Raw genomic sequence first — 17,280 nt, forward strand, 5'->3', positions numbered from 1 at the left:
AACACTACAGCATTCCACTGTGTTCTCAGAGAGTAGGAGTAAACAAACAAACAGAAATGAAGGCAGATGGCGAGGAGGAAAGGAGGGAGACAAGAATGCAAAGGTGACATTGAAACAGCTTAAGATGAAATGTCAGAAGAATCTCTGCATGGATGTGGTTTTTAAATATATATTGAAACATTTAAGGGTCCCAGTGAAGCCAAATGCCTTCAAATGTTAGGGGTCAACATTTAGCAAACCAAGTAAGACTTTCTTCTGGTTTCATGCAAGAGGACATTTAATGTGCGTTTGGGGAGGGTAAGTTAAATACTATTGGGTTTCTTTCAAGCATAATTTAATGTAAAATTTTAAGAATGATGTTTTAATTAGTTTCATCAATTACAAAAACACTGATATGATGTTAAGTGTACAAAGTGAAATGTAACACTTCAAGGTCTTTTTATATGGGACATATATTCTCACTTTAATAGACTTTTCAAGTCTGTTAGATTCATGCAAATGATCTCAGCATGTTGATCCATCATGTGTACTTCATATCAAAATTTCAATTAATTTCAAAGATAATTGCAATGGTCTCATGATATATGCATTTCTATGATAAATCAAAATATGAAGAAATAAAAAAAATTTATTTTAAAAAGTTTTGCTCATTTGTTGATATTCTGAATACCATCATCCATAATCAGAGATAAAGTCTAAGTTAGTTTTATTTAAAATACCACAGATAAAAATGTGCATTGTTTTGGAAACCAACATGGTGGACAGTTTCACTGCTGGCAAGTTTTAGGGCATTTTGTTTTTGCATGAAAAGACAACATCCAATTAGCCTCTACAGGAACTCACCTCGGATTATATAAACCTGTCCACCTATCAAGTGTTTTAGACAACAGAACAGTCCATCTGACAACAGGGGGTGGAAAGCAGTAAAAGAAATAATGACCAGATGTCAATCGTTGGGTGAAAGAGGGTCGAAGGTCAGAGTCAAAGAGGAAACACTGTGCACTGAGTGGGAAACATAAAACTTTAGCATTTTGATCCAGGTAGAGGGTTGAACAAAGGGCTGCTTTGTAAATTCCATGGAATGAAAAACTTTACCATCATTGTGTAATCTTAGACAAAAATTACACCGTTTTAAGAGGGGAATATATTTATAATGGTATCTTCTTTGTCTAAAGCACATTGAACATATAGAATCATGCAAATTATCAGGATATAAAAGATCAAATACAATCATTATAGGGTCACTATTATTGTGCTACATTTTAATTTTACCCATGCAATATTTAGTGTTTGAAATATTCTGATTACTTCCAATATAATCGGGAATTCAGTTAAGTAAATGAAATACAGCTATCAAAATACTTGCTTTTGAGTATTGCTCCTGTTTCTTGGAGGGGGGGGCAGATTTGAGGTTATATGGTTTACAACAGTTCACAGTTTAAACCCTATGAAAGGCTATAATCTTCAATTTAGAACATGATGGTACAATCGTCTTAAACTTTACTTTGCAAATATTTTACATGTCATTTATAAATGCTTTACCTTCATATTATTATTTTAAAAGTTGGCTTTATTTACATACTAGTGACTTCCTAGCTAACACCACTAATCAAGCTAAGGTTGAAGATCTAATTCTAGACTAATGGCAACTTCTGTCATCCTTTTCCTTGAAGGATGGACTCCATGCTGTAGGTGCCCATAGGTCCTCACGTGTTCACCTTGCCTTTTGCTCCATTTTCATTCTGACTCCTTATTCTCTTTTGTATATCATCATATCATTTCACTCTGCCACTTTTTGATGTATCCAACTAAGTATTAGTCAAAAATTATGGAGCTGACAGAAATCAGCCAGTACTTCCACTGTGATCCCAATCTGCTTTTGTCTCCAGCTGGTGACCCCCAAGCATGGCTCTGCCTCCTGCTGCACTGTGACCCCAAAATCTGCTCTGGCTCCTGCTGCAGTGTGACCCTAAACATGACTCTGCCTCCTGCTGCAGTGCCACACTGTCTTTGCATCTGTGACTTGTGGTCAGGTGCACACACCTGTGCTTGTCATGGCCTCTTGAACTCATCTGTCTTCACCTGCAAATCTTACTCAGGTTCTCTCCATCCCTCCATGGAGAGATTCTCAGTATGTTTGGATGAAGACAATCAAGTCACACTCTCCCTCCTGTTTATTCTCAGAATGTTCTTTCACACACTCAGTTTTCTCTTTGAAACAAGAAACTGGATGGCAATAATTCTACTTTTATGTACCTTTGTCAGGCCTGATTCTCACAATTACCCTGTAAGACCTTAAGACTACCTATTAAGAAACAGACTTGTAGGGTCAGACCATTTATCTATGGGTTTTTTTCTCTTTAGATTTTTCTTTTTAACAATCTCATTATTTTATGTGTGTGGGTGTTTTGCCTACATGTAGTGTGTATCTGGTGCCTGCAGAGGCCATAAAAAAGCACTGGATTCCCTGGAACTAGAGTTCTAGACTGTTGTGAGGTGCTATTTGGGATCCTGAGAATTGACCCTGAGTTCTGTGGAAGAACAGCTAGGTTCTTAACTGCTGAGCCATCTCTCTAGCCTTGCCTCTCAGACTTCTCAATTTAGGGATAGGCACATTCTATGATATATAAAGTAAGCTTCCCGACATTTCTTGCTACAAACCTAGTATTGTTTTTTTATGTTTCATCTGCATTGACAATGCATGGTATGGCATTTAAAAGCAAAGTTAACATAAAGAATAGAAAAAAATTCCCCCTATTCTTGGCACTCTGAGTAAGAGTGTATTAAGAAAGTCTGTGGGAAATCTGTGAACAAATAAGCTATTAATTATTTACAATTTCCTTTCAAAGGTTTAGTCTAGGGCATGAACAAGTTTAATTTATAGAAATACAGAGAGGTTGTTCTGTTCCCCCTTTAGGTCTGGCTCACAGCCATCAACAGTTCTAGAATGGGGTAGGGTAGGGACAATTTCTCTACACCCTCCAAACTTACTCTCATCCTTACTACACAGAGATGGTAGAGAAGAGGAGAGAGACAAATGGGCTTCACTCCCTCATCCCACCCCCAGTCACTTAGGGTAAACACTGTCCTGATTTTGTTTGTACTGGGAAGAAAGGGAAAATGCTTGCTAGCTTGTGGAGCGATGTTTTTTATTTGTTTTTGTGTAGGGTAATAAGTTTTTCTTTTTTATGGTGCTGGTGATAAAACTCAGGGACTGAACACACTAAGTATACGCTGTACCACTCAGTGACATCGGTAGCCCCTATAATTTCAAAGGAGAACAAAATGTGAGGAAATACTTTCTTCATGAGGTGTTAAGGATAAAAAAAGAGAAATACAGAAGTAATTACATTAGTTCAGCGTATTGCATGCAGACAGCAAACAAAATGTTAATCTTTAGCTAACAAAAGCTATATACTTTCCTGTTAATATTGTGAGTAGTAGTTACTTTTTAAAACCCTGTAACTTCTTCTAGCATTAAAAGATAATGGCTATGATAGAGATAATTTATTCTGCAGACACTATGAAAAATTAAAATTCCTGTCACCATACAATTAATATTTTGGGTTTCACATTTTCCTCTTCCCAAATGACTGGAAACAGAAAACATGAAACAGATTGGCTGATGATTCAGTGTTTCATTGTGGTTGGTTAAGACTAAAATGATGTGAGTCCCTTAAGTGTAGAAAACATTAAGATAAAAATAACTCTTTTTCACTCACTGGGTGGTCTGTTTGCTGCCAGGTTTTTGAAGTGGCTGCCTTTGATCACTTCTGCTGACAGTCTTCCAGTGGTGGCATTGTAAAGGAGCCCGATGAGGATCTCTGGAACAGAGCCATGTTCAAGAGACTGACAGGAAGATGCACTGTCACCACAGGACACCTCAGACAAGCTCACCTGAGAGTCGCAGCCCTGTAGAGCAAATATGAAATTGTGATAGTATTTTTACAAAACACAGATTATAAAGTGTATTGTTGGCTGAGTGTGGTGGGGCACACCTGTATCACCAGCACTCAGATGGCAGAGGCAGGTGGAACTCTCTGGTTTACAAAATGAGCTGCAGGCTGGCCAGAGCTACAGAGGCTCTGTCTCAAACATCATCACTAACCACTACAACAAACAAAAGCAGTAAAATGGCAATGCTGTGCGTATTGAAGTTACATCACTAGAAAGACAAGGATGGAGGTGCACAACACACTCCCAAACACTCAATTACAAATAGTCTGCAGACATTTCAGTCAAGTAATAGATGGAGAAATTTCCATATTCCTGCATATTTGTAGACAAATCAAAGACACTTCTTTTAAAACTCTATTTATTCGTATCTACCCATGTATGTATGTATGTATGTATGTATGTATGTATGTATGTATGTATGCATTGCATATGTGTGTATGTGCACACACAAATGCATGTGATCAGCATGTATGTGAACATTAAAGGTCAGCCAGCAGGGATGGTTTCTCCTTGTGACATGTGGGTCCCAGGGATTGAACTCAGATTATCAACATTGGCAGCAAGTATCTTTACCCACAGAACCATCCTAACAGCTTGAGCAATTTCTTCAACATGGTGATGAGGCATTTTTCTGAAGCTAAAAGACTGTTTTATAAGATCAATCTCAAAACATGGATGTGGATTTATTTACATTAAATATCTCAAGTGTAGACTTAAAGACAAAGATTGGCACATGCAGATAAATAAACAATACTATCTGCCATTTTATGGCAATATCTAAAACAGAGAGGCAGAAAAGCAAACAAATTGCAGACTTTTCTAGGCATACAATAACCAAAAAGAAAACTGTTGTAGCTGTGTGTCCGTTTCCTTGGAGACAAAACTATCACAGGAGGTGAAGGAGTACACTCAACAATGACGACACACTCAGCTTCTAGGAAACTGAAAAATCCCAGATTCATGTGCATCTTATGATTTGGGCTAAAGACACAGAAAGCAAAAACCCCTAAGTCTAATGACAAACAAACCCTCACCAGTGGCACAGCAGTACAGTTCCCTCAGGGACAGGGTGGATGAGCAGGAGAGGATTTACAGGGTGAGATCAATCTGAGGACATGGCATAGCCACCTGGCGGCAGAGGCCTTCCTCAGAGTAACAAATCAAGTAACAGCAAAGTTCAGATGAGGGAAATCCATAGTGTGTTTTGTGATCAAATAGAAATACAAGACCTATAATATATTCGAATATGTTCTAAGTGATTCTTGAGAAACTAAGAGAGTAAGATAATAAACTTAAATTGAAAAGACTAAAAAATTAGATAAATTTCTGGAAATTCCAATAAGAGAGTGAGCACACTGTGTATTCTACAGATCGTGAATACATAAGACAGCAGCACAAACAATTCTAACAAATCTGCAATTTGGATGAAATGGACACACTCTTAGAGAATGACAGCTAACGAAAGAGACACTAGAAGAAACAGAATATCCTGACCATCTTACTTAAGATTGAACTTGCAATTAAAAAGTTTTTTAAAAATAAAAACACAAAACAAGACATTTTAGTTGGGATAGCCTCCCTTGTAAATTTTGTTTTGTTTTGTTTTTCGAGACAGGGTTTCCCTGTATAGCCCTGGCTGTCCTGGAACTTACTCTGTAGATCAGGCTGGCCTCAAACTCACAAATCTGCTTGCCTCTGCTTCCCAAGTGCTGGGATTAAAGGCGTGTGCCACCACTGCTGGCTCCCTTGAGAATTTTAACTGGTGATAATCCTCTTCCCCAAATGCTTTCAGACAGTAAAGGGGAAAGAGTCCTTAACTCCACCTGTGTTAGGACTCTAACCCTTAGAATTAAAGCTTAGGAAAGACATAAAAAGGGCAGAAGTCACAGAATTCATTCATGAATTCTATGCCAGATCTGCATAGGGTGTGTGTGTGTGTGTATGTGTGTGTGTGTGTGTGTGTGAGGGGTGGAGCTAGAGCACACACAGGGCACTAGGCTCAGTCTGCCATGCCTGTAATCTCAGCACTCAGGTGGTAGAGGCAAAAAGATGAGAAAAAGTCAAGGTCACTCTTGTTTACACAGTGAGCTCCCGACCACCCTGGCATACATGAGACCCAGTCTCAAAAATTTTCATAACTTGTTTCCCCTTTGGAACTATTTACCATTACTAATTTCTGTCACCACTATGTTAGAAATCACAGCCAGAGAAGGTCCTAGCCTTAATAAACAGCAACAAGTAAATTAAAGCCATCATAATTTAAGATGAGTGGGTAAGCCTGTCTAGTATACAAATGTACAAAGGAAATCTGAGCAAATCCACAGAACTGCAGTTGCACAAAGGTGAAATTTGAAAAAAAAATGCAAATACATAGCAACACACCTGAAAACAAAATTTATAAAAGGAGTGTTGATAGACATGGGCATGGTGGCTCATGCTTGCACCCCAGCACTGCAGAGAAGGCTGAAGCAGGGGGACTTCAGGTTCCAGACTTGCCTGGTCTACACAGTGAGTTCTGCGCTAGTTAAGGCTACAGTGTGAGATCTTGTATCAAACAAAAGAAAACAAGCATAAGCATTAGCTACAGCCTAAAACATAAAACATCTGGAATGAACATAATGTGTGGCATGCTAGCCTGCAAGGCATCGGAAGGTAACTTGAGCATTGCCAAGCAAATGAAAAATGCCTACCAGAGAAGCTCACTGAACATGTTAGAGGGCTGTTTGGCAACATTCTCCCCCTGACATCTAATAGATTAAGTGTAATTCCAATAAAAGTCTCAAAGGTTTCTATGCATTTCCCAGCATCATTAGTTCAAACCCGGAGGTAACAATAAACACATGGGTTAAAAGAATATCTAGTATGGTATGGACACAGAGAAGGGGAACCACTGTCTTCCTCTGGTAGGAAGGTAAACAGATACATGCCCCCACAGTTTGGCAATCCCACTTCTACATATATACCTACTGGAGATGTATGCAGTGCCAGCAAGAGACAAGAAAGAATAATGCTAGGGAGGCACTCCTTACCCCAGACCAAAATGGAGTACAGATAGTAGGTTTTTGGTAAGCTGATGGAGTACTTTGCATCAGTAACATTTTTTAAAATTTTTTAATGTCTTAGCTAAATCTTCACATTTAAATCTACTCTTGGCTATGTAAGCAATAAAAAAGAATAAGCACATATTTCAACTAACTGATCTAGCCTTTAGGAATATCGTTTTTCAAATATACCTCTAAGTCAGAGTGGGAGCCAAAAGCAATATATATTTTATATTCCTAAATCATGGGTAAAACCCCATATAATTTGGTATGTTTTCCTGACAGTTGGAAAAGAAAATACAATCTTAGTTTCAATCAGGCAATATCATCACTTCTGAAAAGGGTGTCAAAAACGTGCTTGAACACACTTGCTGAATTTGTTACAGTAGGCTGCTGTACCAGCAGCATCTGTTAGGACAAAATGTGAACCTATAGCTGCCTGTCATCTCAGCCACACTATCACCAGGAATGCTCAAGGGGGACAGACACCTCTCTGGCCATGTTATTACTGTGAGAATACCTATTGCTGAGCCCAGGAGGGAGTGTTGAGATCCTTGGGGATCACATTCTAGCCAAGTCAGCCGTAGTGTGACACAGATCACTTAGATCCTACACAAGGTTGTCCTGTAAGGGTTCACTCTCATTCCACCTTTGAGAAGGTGGCAAATGCACAACCTCCGTGTATGTGGAGAGCAGCACAGAGAGAGGAGAGACTACACACTGTTGCTCCTCCTTCACTCTACCTTTGGCAGTCTGCATAATCTGTCACGAATTCAGAACAGGGCTTGCCTAGGTGCCAGTCACTTCAAGTGATTAACCCAGAGCCAGGTAAATTTGAACTGTAATTAAGCTGGTGTAAATGAGTGGTACCACAGGCTCCCAAAAGTCAAACATCCCCCGGCTTGCATTTGACTTTCTTTTATGTTTCCTCTTCTTCATGAAGGTTTTTTTTTTTTTTTTTTTTTTTTTTGCCAGAGGGTGAAGGATTATTATCAGTTCTGTGAGGAGAGAAAAAAAATCTCAAAATTCCAGACAGATGAGTGAACTCTATACAGTTTTAATCTTATCCAGAATAAATGCCCATTAATGGTGCATATAGGTTTTACCTAGAATTGCCATTTGATGAGTAAGTTCCTACAGACTAAGCACACCAAGCTTCCCATTGACTGTAAGTAGATTTCAACTTACTTCTAACTACATTCAAAATTTTAAACTTGAAACTGAGCTGTATAATAATTATTGTAAATTTGAATAATCTGTTGAATATATCCTCACTGTGGCTGGAAGACAGCATTCAGATTCCAATTTTATTTATATATGAAAAAATTTCATATGATGGGAGCACAGGGTGTCACTTGTGACAACCAGAGGTGGCTTCAGGAGAGACAGTGAGCAGTGGGGCTGAATCTGCTAGGGACTCAGAAACACCAAAAGGACCTACAGTGTAGCAGGAAGGAGAGCAGCTGCAGATAGTCTAAGCCTGACTGGGACTGGAAGCCAGTGTGCCTAAGACTGGGTGGTGGTGGTGGTGTAATTCAGGATGTAATTCTGAATGCTTAGACTGCAGAAACTCAGCTGGGCAGGGGTAGCTACTGGCTTAGGCAGAGCAAGTGTGGACAGAGGAGCTTCAGGCAGTCCAGGCTTCTACCTTCATCATAGGACCCAGCTTTTCTTCTTTCCTTCCTCCCTTCCTTTCTTCTTTCCTTCCTTCCTTTCTCCTTTCCTCCCTCCCTCCCTCCCTCCCTTCCTTTCTTCTTTCCTTCCTTCCTTTCTCCTTTCCTCCCTCCCTCCCTTCCTCCCTTCCTTTCTTCTTTCCTTCCTTCCTTTCTCCTTTCCTCCCTCCCTCCCTCCCTCCCTCCCTCCCTCCCTCCCTCCCTCCCTCCCTCCCTCCCTCCCTCCCTTCCTTCCTTCCTTCCTTCCTTCCTTCCTTCCTTCCTTCCTTCCTTCCTTCCTTCCTTCCTTCCTTCCTTCCTCAGGCATGTCCCCTACACTTGATTTCATTTTCAGGCTCTCCCTATTGGTTGCCAGATGGGGTCTGGAAGTTCTGTGAGTTCTGAGAAACTGAACAGCTTCCAGGGGGCTTGAGACCTGCACAACTGGATAATCAGAGCCAAGAAGAGTTTGGAAGAGAGTCTGTGTTGTGGGTTGAACACAGTCCCCACTACAACTTTGCAGGAGTTCTCCAATGTTATAAATTAATGGTATAACCTAACTGCCTTGTTTAGAGGTAGTTAAAGCAGGTCATTTGGGTGAAACTCTCAAGACTGAGTCCTACTGGCTTTGTAAGGAGAGGAAAAAGACACCCTGTACCCCCCAAAAACACACAAACTTGTACCATGATTTACTGCAGCCAAGGACGGCCCCTCACAGAGTCTGACCCATGTGGTTGGGATTTTTATAAGACTCCAAAACTGTGAGCTAAACACACCCCTTTTCTGTACTAGTGTCTTGGGTGTTGTATTATAGTAACAAAACTGCAGTTGCAGGTTAGTACCTCAAATAAAATCTGGGTACTTTGGATATAAGAGAAAGATATGGATGATTGGCCACTAAAGTCTGTTCAACTGAGTCATGTTCCCCTGGTTCCCTCTCACTTTTTTTTTGTGGAGAATCATTACCCATGCTCTGAGGAAGGTGCTGCCCCAGTTATGATGTCCTCTGTCAGGCTCCTTGCTGGGCTCAGTGTATTATTAGTTTTACCATAGCCAAGCAAGAAGAAAAGATGGAACAGAGTCTAGTGGCTCAGGACTGCCACTCCAGCTTCTCAGAAGGCTAAAGCAGGAGGATGGCAAGTTCATGGTCTCTGAGTTTACAGAGTGAGGGAAATCCTTGCCTGGGTAGCTTAGACCCTATCTCCAATAGTGGCACACACTGTAATCTCAACACTCTATCCTCATGCATCCGTCCACCTTACAAGTGCTGAGATGACAAGTGTGCACCACACATTGGGCTTTTATCTTAATATAAATAAATTTAAGACCAAACATTTGGGTATAATATTTTAGATGTATACTGTACAAGATGAACAATGCTTTTTTTTATTGTAAATATTCTAAACTTCTGCTGTGTCTTATTCTCTGACTCAGGGTTAACTCAAAAAATGCTTACAATTTCTGTGTCAGGAAATAGATCTGTTTACCTCATCTCCTCTACTCTGCAACTGTGTTTTAGCTTCATGATACAGAATTCAGCACACATGTTCCATGCCCAGGTGGACTGCACCTACTGTATGGGAGTTGTATTCCTCACCAAGTTGTATATGGTAACCTCTCTGCCTACTCCAGGTCTTATCTTGACCTTCCATTTACACAGAACCTTGTCCCACATGACTTTCCTATTGCTTCCTTCACCCAGTGCTTTCTAATGCTTACATACCACAACCAACTGCAATATTGTTACATGTCCCCTCCCTTCCCTAGAGCTACAATACATGCAGAATAAGACCGTTCTCATTAATGTATACTAACAACCTAGAACATCTGGCAAATATGCTGTGCACTTTAGAGGTATTTGTTGAACAATTTTCTAATTTCATTACAATGTGGTCAAAGGATGAAGTTTGTATGATGGTAGTTCATGATATTTATGGAGAACTCCCTTGTGGTATATAGCATATGGTTGTCTTTTATAAAAGTTCTGTGTGTATTTAAAGAAAGCACATATTTTAATATTATTGGGCAGAAGTTGGACAAGTATACATTAAGTTGAATCTATTCTGTTGAAATCACCTGTGTCCTTCTTTGTGCTTTACTGCTTAACCTACCTCTGCTTCTATAGACCTTTCTATACATTTAACATATAGCATATGTCTCTTGAGTCACCACAGCCTCTATTTCATATCTTCTTTTGAACTCAATATATTCCTTACAAATGTATGCTCTAGTCATTATTTGGGCAATGGTCTATGAGTAGAAGGTTTCCTGGATGCCTGGAAATATCTGGAGTTTCCTTTCCATGTTGAATGATGATTTAGATTGTATGAAAATGAAAGCTTCTAACCTCTGCATAGCCTCTACCTTCCCTGGAGCTGTTGAAAAGCCTGTTGGAGAATCTGCAGCTTCCTCATATAATCCCTGTGCTCAGTGTTACTTCCCTTCTGTCTTTGGAGTTGTATTTCCATGCTATAAAAGGAAGCCCATGCCTGACACTGCCTAGATGGCAAGGAACCAGAGTCTAGATAGCTCAGAGACCTAGGATAGAACCATCAGGATGGGAAAAAAAAGTCAAGGAAATTATTCCTAATAGCATTGTTTTATCACTTAGACTGGATCCTAGTACAATTGTCATCAGAAAGGCTTCATCCAGCAATTGATGAGAGAGGCAGAGACCCACAGTCAAATAGTAGGCAAAGCTCAGGGAATCCTGAAAAGTGAGAGGAAGGATTGTAGGAACAAGAAGGACCAAGGACAAAGGACACCACTAGAAAATCCACAGAATCAACCAAACAGGGCTCAAAGGACTGAACTGACAATCAGGAAGCCAGCATGAGTCTGAATTCCCTCTTCTGCTTATATGTTATAGTTGTGTAGCTTGGTGTTCTTGTGGGACTCCTAAAAGCTGGAGTGGGGGATGTCTCTGACTCTTGGGCCTAGCATTGGAAACCTTGTCTTCCTATAGGCTTGTTTTATCCAGTCTTAAAATGAGAGGATGTGCCAGGCAGTGGTGACACACACCTTTAATCCCAGCACTTGGGAGGCAAAGGCAGGTGGATTTCTGAGTTCGAGGCCAGCCTGGTCTACAGAGTGAGTTCCAGGACAGCCAGGGCTACACAGAGAAACCCTGTCTCAAAAAACAAACAAACAAATAAACAAAGAATGAGGGATATATTTAGTCTCACTGCAACTTGATAAGCCATGTTTAGTTGACATCCCTGGGAGGTCTGCCTTTTTCTGAAGGGAAGGAGTAGATTTAGGTAAGAGGGGAGATGGTAGGAAGGGACTATGAGGATAGGAGGGAAGGGAAACTCTAGTTGAGATAATATATGAGAGAAAAGTAGATACAAAAGCAAAGAAGGCTGGATGTGGTGGCAGCGTGCCTTTAATCCCAGCACACCTGGGAGGCAGAGGCAGATGGATGTCTTGAGTTTGAGACAAGCCTCATCTACAAAAAGAGTTCAAGACAACTAGGGCTCTGTTACACTGAGAAATTCTGTCTTGAAAAACCAAAAGGAGGAGGAGGTAGAAGGAAAAGGAGGAAAAAGAAGAGGAGAAGGAGGAGGAGGAGGAGGAGGAGGAGGAGGAGGAGGAGGAGGAGGAGGAGGAGGAAGAGAAGGAGGAAGAAGAGGAGGTCTCCTGTTCACTGCTGTACATCAGGCTATCTCCTAAGTCTACTTCCGACATCACGGAGGATCTGAACTCAGGTTCCTAGGCTTGCATAGCAGCACTTCATCCACGGAGCTGTCTGACTGGGGGTTCTACCTGGTCACTGGTTGAGTCTTCTGGGAAGTACTGACTGCCAAAACACGGTCTTACTATAAGGTTAAGGTCCTGAACTTGACTTCCAGGTTCATCATATTCCTGAAAAATGAAAAACTTCCTTTCTTAGATTTGCAAAACTGGCTGAGCTGTTAGTTTGTACAGTTCTGTCCTCTAGAGGTGACCTCCGAACACAATGGAGGGTGAGGGTATTCAAACTGGCCACTGGGCTTACATAGTGGGGTACAACTGATTATTCTTATACAGGTTGGCATGATTGTATGTGCATGTATGTTGTCTGACTGTCTATGTAAATGTAGGTACTTAAGCTGAAACTATAGGTGGTTGTGAGCCATCTGATATAGTTGCTGGGAGACAAACTTGGGTTCCCTGCAAAAGTGGTATGTGCTGTTAGCAGCTAAGTCCTATCTCTGGCCTCTAGGTTGGTGTATTTTAAATGCACAGAATGTTTCTATGAATGAATGTTTTAAATGAAACTATCTGAATCTGTTATAAGCATATTTTTATTATTAGAAACATTATTTATGTTTTAGATGACACTATTACCCATAACTGTACTTTCTGGACTCTACTACATTTAATTTGTAAAATATGACTTTAGCTATTTAAAATAGAAGATACAATATGGGACATGAGTGGATGAGAGGAGAAGCAGCAATGTGTCAGTTGAGTAAATGTGGGAGGCAGGTTTCTGAGCCTGCCTGCTATACACTGGAACGCTAGCGAGCAATTAGCATCTTCATGCTTCAGTTTACCTGAGAGGTGTGGAGCAGCTGCGCCTATTACTGCCTTTGCCATTACACTACTTGCCCACATATTACAAAGCAGCAAAACATTTGTTTGTATCACAGATTCGATATGCTATCCTCTCCACCATGGAACAAACATTTTCCTGCCATTTAACTAATTAAAAAATATTTGGAGACTGCAGAGTAATGAGTTGAAGTTATCATTTGCAATCCACCAATGCAGATCAGGATTTCCTCTAAGATGCACTGTGAAAACCAAAGAAGTGGACAGGACTGAATATCAGTGGTGTGGTGACACTAAGGTGTGTTACCCACAGTTGTGCAATGGCAGGCTCCCAGGCATGGGGCCAGACACTAAGGTTCAATTTTCTCATCAGAGATGGAAGGCAGCCATCACACTTTCTGAAAGATTTTCCTAATTTTTTTTGTTGTTGTTTAAAGCAAGCCTGTTATTTTCAGTGTTTAATATAAGTACTATAAAATGCTTCTTTTAGTAAATATCACTTTATCTGCTTTATATAGTTGTCTTTATATATCTGCTTTATAAATCATATCTCATTTCACACAAAATGATTCTATACTTCAAAAATGCCCATACCGCAGGATTTATATATCTCGTTTCTGAATGGTTAAATGACCCAAAATTTAAATATCCTAAGATCATGCTGCCCCCTGTTGACCCAGTCTCCTTAAAATACTTAAGAGTCTTCTGTGAAGGAAAAAAATTTGCTTCTTAGTATTATAGGTCAGTAATTTGATAGATGATCATAATAAAAAATGTAGATGGTAAAATACTGAATGAAGCTCTAGATAGAATATAGTAAATTCCAAGATAGTAAAAGCAAACCCCAGGATGGTGAGAACAAAGGAATAGCAAGCTGCTGTTTAAAGTAATGCTGACACCTGCTGGAAAGCTCAACCATCCTTAGGCCCAACTCTACAGTGATCAATTCTCAATTCTTCCACTGAACTGGCAGCACCTGGATCTTGAGCTCCCCACATCAGAAGAACACTCATTTCTTGAGTGTTTCAAAATGTTAAAATAGTATTTTCCATGCATTAGCTCTCTATCTTGGGCATCCTCTTTCAGGCTCACACAATTGACCAAATAGAGGTGGAAAAAATTCCCTCTAGGAATCATTTTTGGAAAAACAGACTAGGTAGTGGTGGCACATGCCATTAATCCCAGCACTTGGGAAGCATAGGCAGGCTCTCTGTGAGTTGGAGGCCAGTCTGGTCTACAAAGCAAGTTCAAGGACAGCCAATGACTGCTACATTGAGAAACCTATCTCAAAAAGAGAAAAGAAAAACTGAAGAAAGAAAAAACAACCCAACACATTTATTTAATTTACTTTGCATTAGTTAAACCCACAAGGAGTCCAACGTCACACAGATTCTATGTCCAATGGCCTGTATAGAAACATTGCTTCAGAATTTGGTGTAAACTCTCACAAGGCCGCGATCATGTGCCTTTGTACTCTTTCCCACGAGTGGTCACTGTGCTGCTGTTTTCTTTATCTACATCAGAATATCTCTTTTCCACATAGAACTGGGTTTCATCTCTAGCAGAAACTTTAAATTTTAAGAACAGCTGTGTGCTTTCTTTGTTTCCACGGCTGAGCACCACAGCCTTCCAGGCATAGATACCCTTTAGAAGTCCTGTTCTCAGTAGGCCTACACATGTTCCAAGATGGTGGATAGGGTCTACAAAATATCTTAAAGCCAGGTGTGGTGACACATACCTGCAATCCTAGAATTTGCAAGGCTGAGACAGGAGTGTGTATTTGAGGCCTCAGTGACAATATCCCAAAAAGCAAACACACACATCACAAGATCTTTAGCAGGTTTAACCTGCTAGTGAGAGATGAGAATTTAGGACCAACTCTACCCTTATGGAGTCCTTCCACTGAAAGCACTTGCCTTCTGAGATTCTAGCTGCTTGCTATCATCTTTGTTAGAAATGGGAAAAGATCTTCACCCACCCTACATCTGACAGAGGGCTAATATCCAATATATACAAAGAACCCAAGAAGTTAGACCCCAGGGAACCAAATAACCCTATTAAAAATGGGGTGCAGATCTAAACAAAGAATTTTCATCTGAAGAAATTCGGATGGCCGAGAGGCACCTTAAGAAGTGCTCAACATCATTAGTCATTAGGAAAATGCAAATCAAAATAACCCTGAGATTTCACCTTACACCAGTCAGAATGGCTAAGGTCAAAAACTCAGGAGACAGCAGGTGTTGGTGAGATGTGGAGAAAGAGGAACACACCTCCACTGCTGGTGGGGCTGTAAGATGGTACAACCACTTTGGAAATCAGTCTGGCGGTTCCTCAGGAAACTGGACATGACACTTCCAGAGGACCCTGCTATACCTCTCCTGGGCATATAACCAAAGGATTCCTCGGCATGCATTAAAGACACATGCTCCATTATGTTCATAGCAGCCTTATTTATAATAGCCAGAAGCTGGAAAGAACCCAGATGTCCCTCAAAGGAGGAATGGATACAGAAAATATGGTATATTTACACAATGGAATACTACTCAGCAATTAGAAACAATGAATTCACAAAATTTTTAGGCAAATGGTTTGATCTGGAAAATATCATCCTAAGTGAGGTAACCCAATCACAAAAGAATACACATGGAATGCAATCTCTGATAAGTGGATATTAATTAGCCCAGAAGCTCTGAATACTGAAGGCACAAATCGCATAACAAATGACTCCCATGAAGAAGTATGGAGAGGGTCCTGATCCTGGAAAGGATTGATCTAGCATTGGAGGGGAATATAAGGACAGAGAAAAAGGAGGGAGGTGATTGGAGAATGGGTAGAGAGAAGAAGGTTTATGGGACATATGGGGGGGTATCTGGGAAAGAGGAAATCATTTGGAATGTAAACAAAGAATATAGAAAATAAAAATATTGCTCTTTGCTCTCTGCTCTCCCACACTCTCTCACCTCTCTGCCCCTGGGGCTCTTCCCCCCTCCACGTGGTCATGGCCGGCCTCCACTCTCTCTATTCTCTCTCTCTCTCTCTCTCTCTCTCTCTCTCTCTCTCTCTCTCTCTCTCTCTCTCTCTCTCTCCCTCTCTCTCTCTACCACTAACTCCCATCCCTTATTCTGAAAAAACTCTATTCTATATCAAAAAAGAAAAGAAAAATATTAAAAAAAAAAAGAAATCCTTGTTACAGTCTTGCCCAGTAATAAGACTATATGAGGCAACAGATGGTGTTATTTCCATAACATATTGGCATCATAGCTATCTTTGCCCCATTCTATGCTCCCTGCTTGCTATTGGTATGTGTAGAAGAAGTGGGGGAAGGGAGGAGTTTAGAAGCATCTTATCTTCTCGGGTCTTCCCTAACTGGATGACTGTGGGTTGATATTACTACTGACCCCACTTACCAATCCCCATGCCAAAGTGAGGACACCAGACTTCCAAAGCACTGGCCTTGATGGTGACACCTCTAATCAAACACTTCATGCTTCCAGAATAGTAAGTAAGTGCTTCTTGAAGTACTCTGCTCCACACAACCATCATGAGCATCAGAAAAAAAAGATGGTAAAATAACCTTTTCAGCAATCAGAGATAACCAAAAACTAGCCATCTGAGAAGTGCTTTCATAAGGAAAATAAATAATTACCCTAAGAATAGTAAGGTTCATAGAATTTAAATTTTAGTCCCCTAGTTCACCCTCTTCAAAAGTGAAAGCCTCCCAAGCTGGGAGGCATGGGCTGGAATGACCAACAGCCCTCTTAGAGGACTGCCCTGGCTCAGCGTGGCTCCCAACTCCCAGGAAGGTTCTACACTCAAGGCTTAGGCTCCGTCTTAATTGGCCTGAGGCTTGAGCTATGTGATCACAACAGGAAAAGGCTAGTTATGATTTCTGGAAATATTAAATGCTGTAGCTACTGAGGGAGCAGTTCCAGCTGAAGCTAATAGAAGGCTCAAAAGAATGAGGAAAAAAAATCTGTGAAATGAGATAATTTAACAAGCCCTAAAAGCTTCAATGCCTTCTTAGGAATCCAGAGTCTATGTACACAGGCAACGCCGTGTGGATAGGAAGGTCCTAATCCTCAACTCCAGCTAAC

General features: G+C 40.5%; 1 protein-coding gene across 2 annotated transcripts in view; it reads right to left on the reverse strand.

Moving 5' to 3' along the window:
* Window positions 1-17,280, reverse strand: part of Syt14 (synaptotagmin 14) — a 151,736-nt gene that overhangs the window by 1,360 nt on the left and 133,096 nt on the right. For both annotated transcript variants that reach the window (XM_052200935.1, XM_052200936.1), the window contains one exon: window positions 3,723-3,912. In XM_052200935.1, the coding sequence (XP_052056895.1) occupies window positions 3,723-3,912 (190 nt within the window). The remainder of the gene's footprint in view (window positions 1-3,722; window positions 3,913-17,280) is intronic.

The sequence above is a fragment of the Apodemus sylvaticus genome, chromosome 12, assembly GCF_947179515.1.
Source record: "Apodemus sylvaticus chromosome 12, mApoSyl1.1, whole genome shotgun sequence".
Lineage (NCBI taxonomy): Eukaryota > Metazoa > Chordata > Mammalia > Rodentia > Muridae > Apodemus > Apodemus sylvaticus.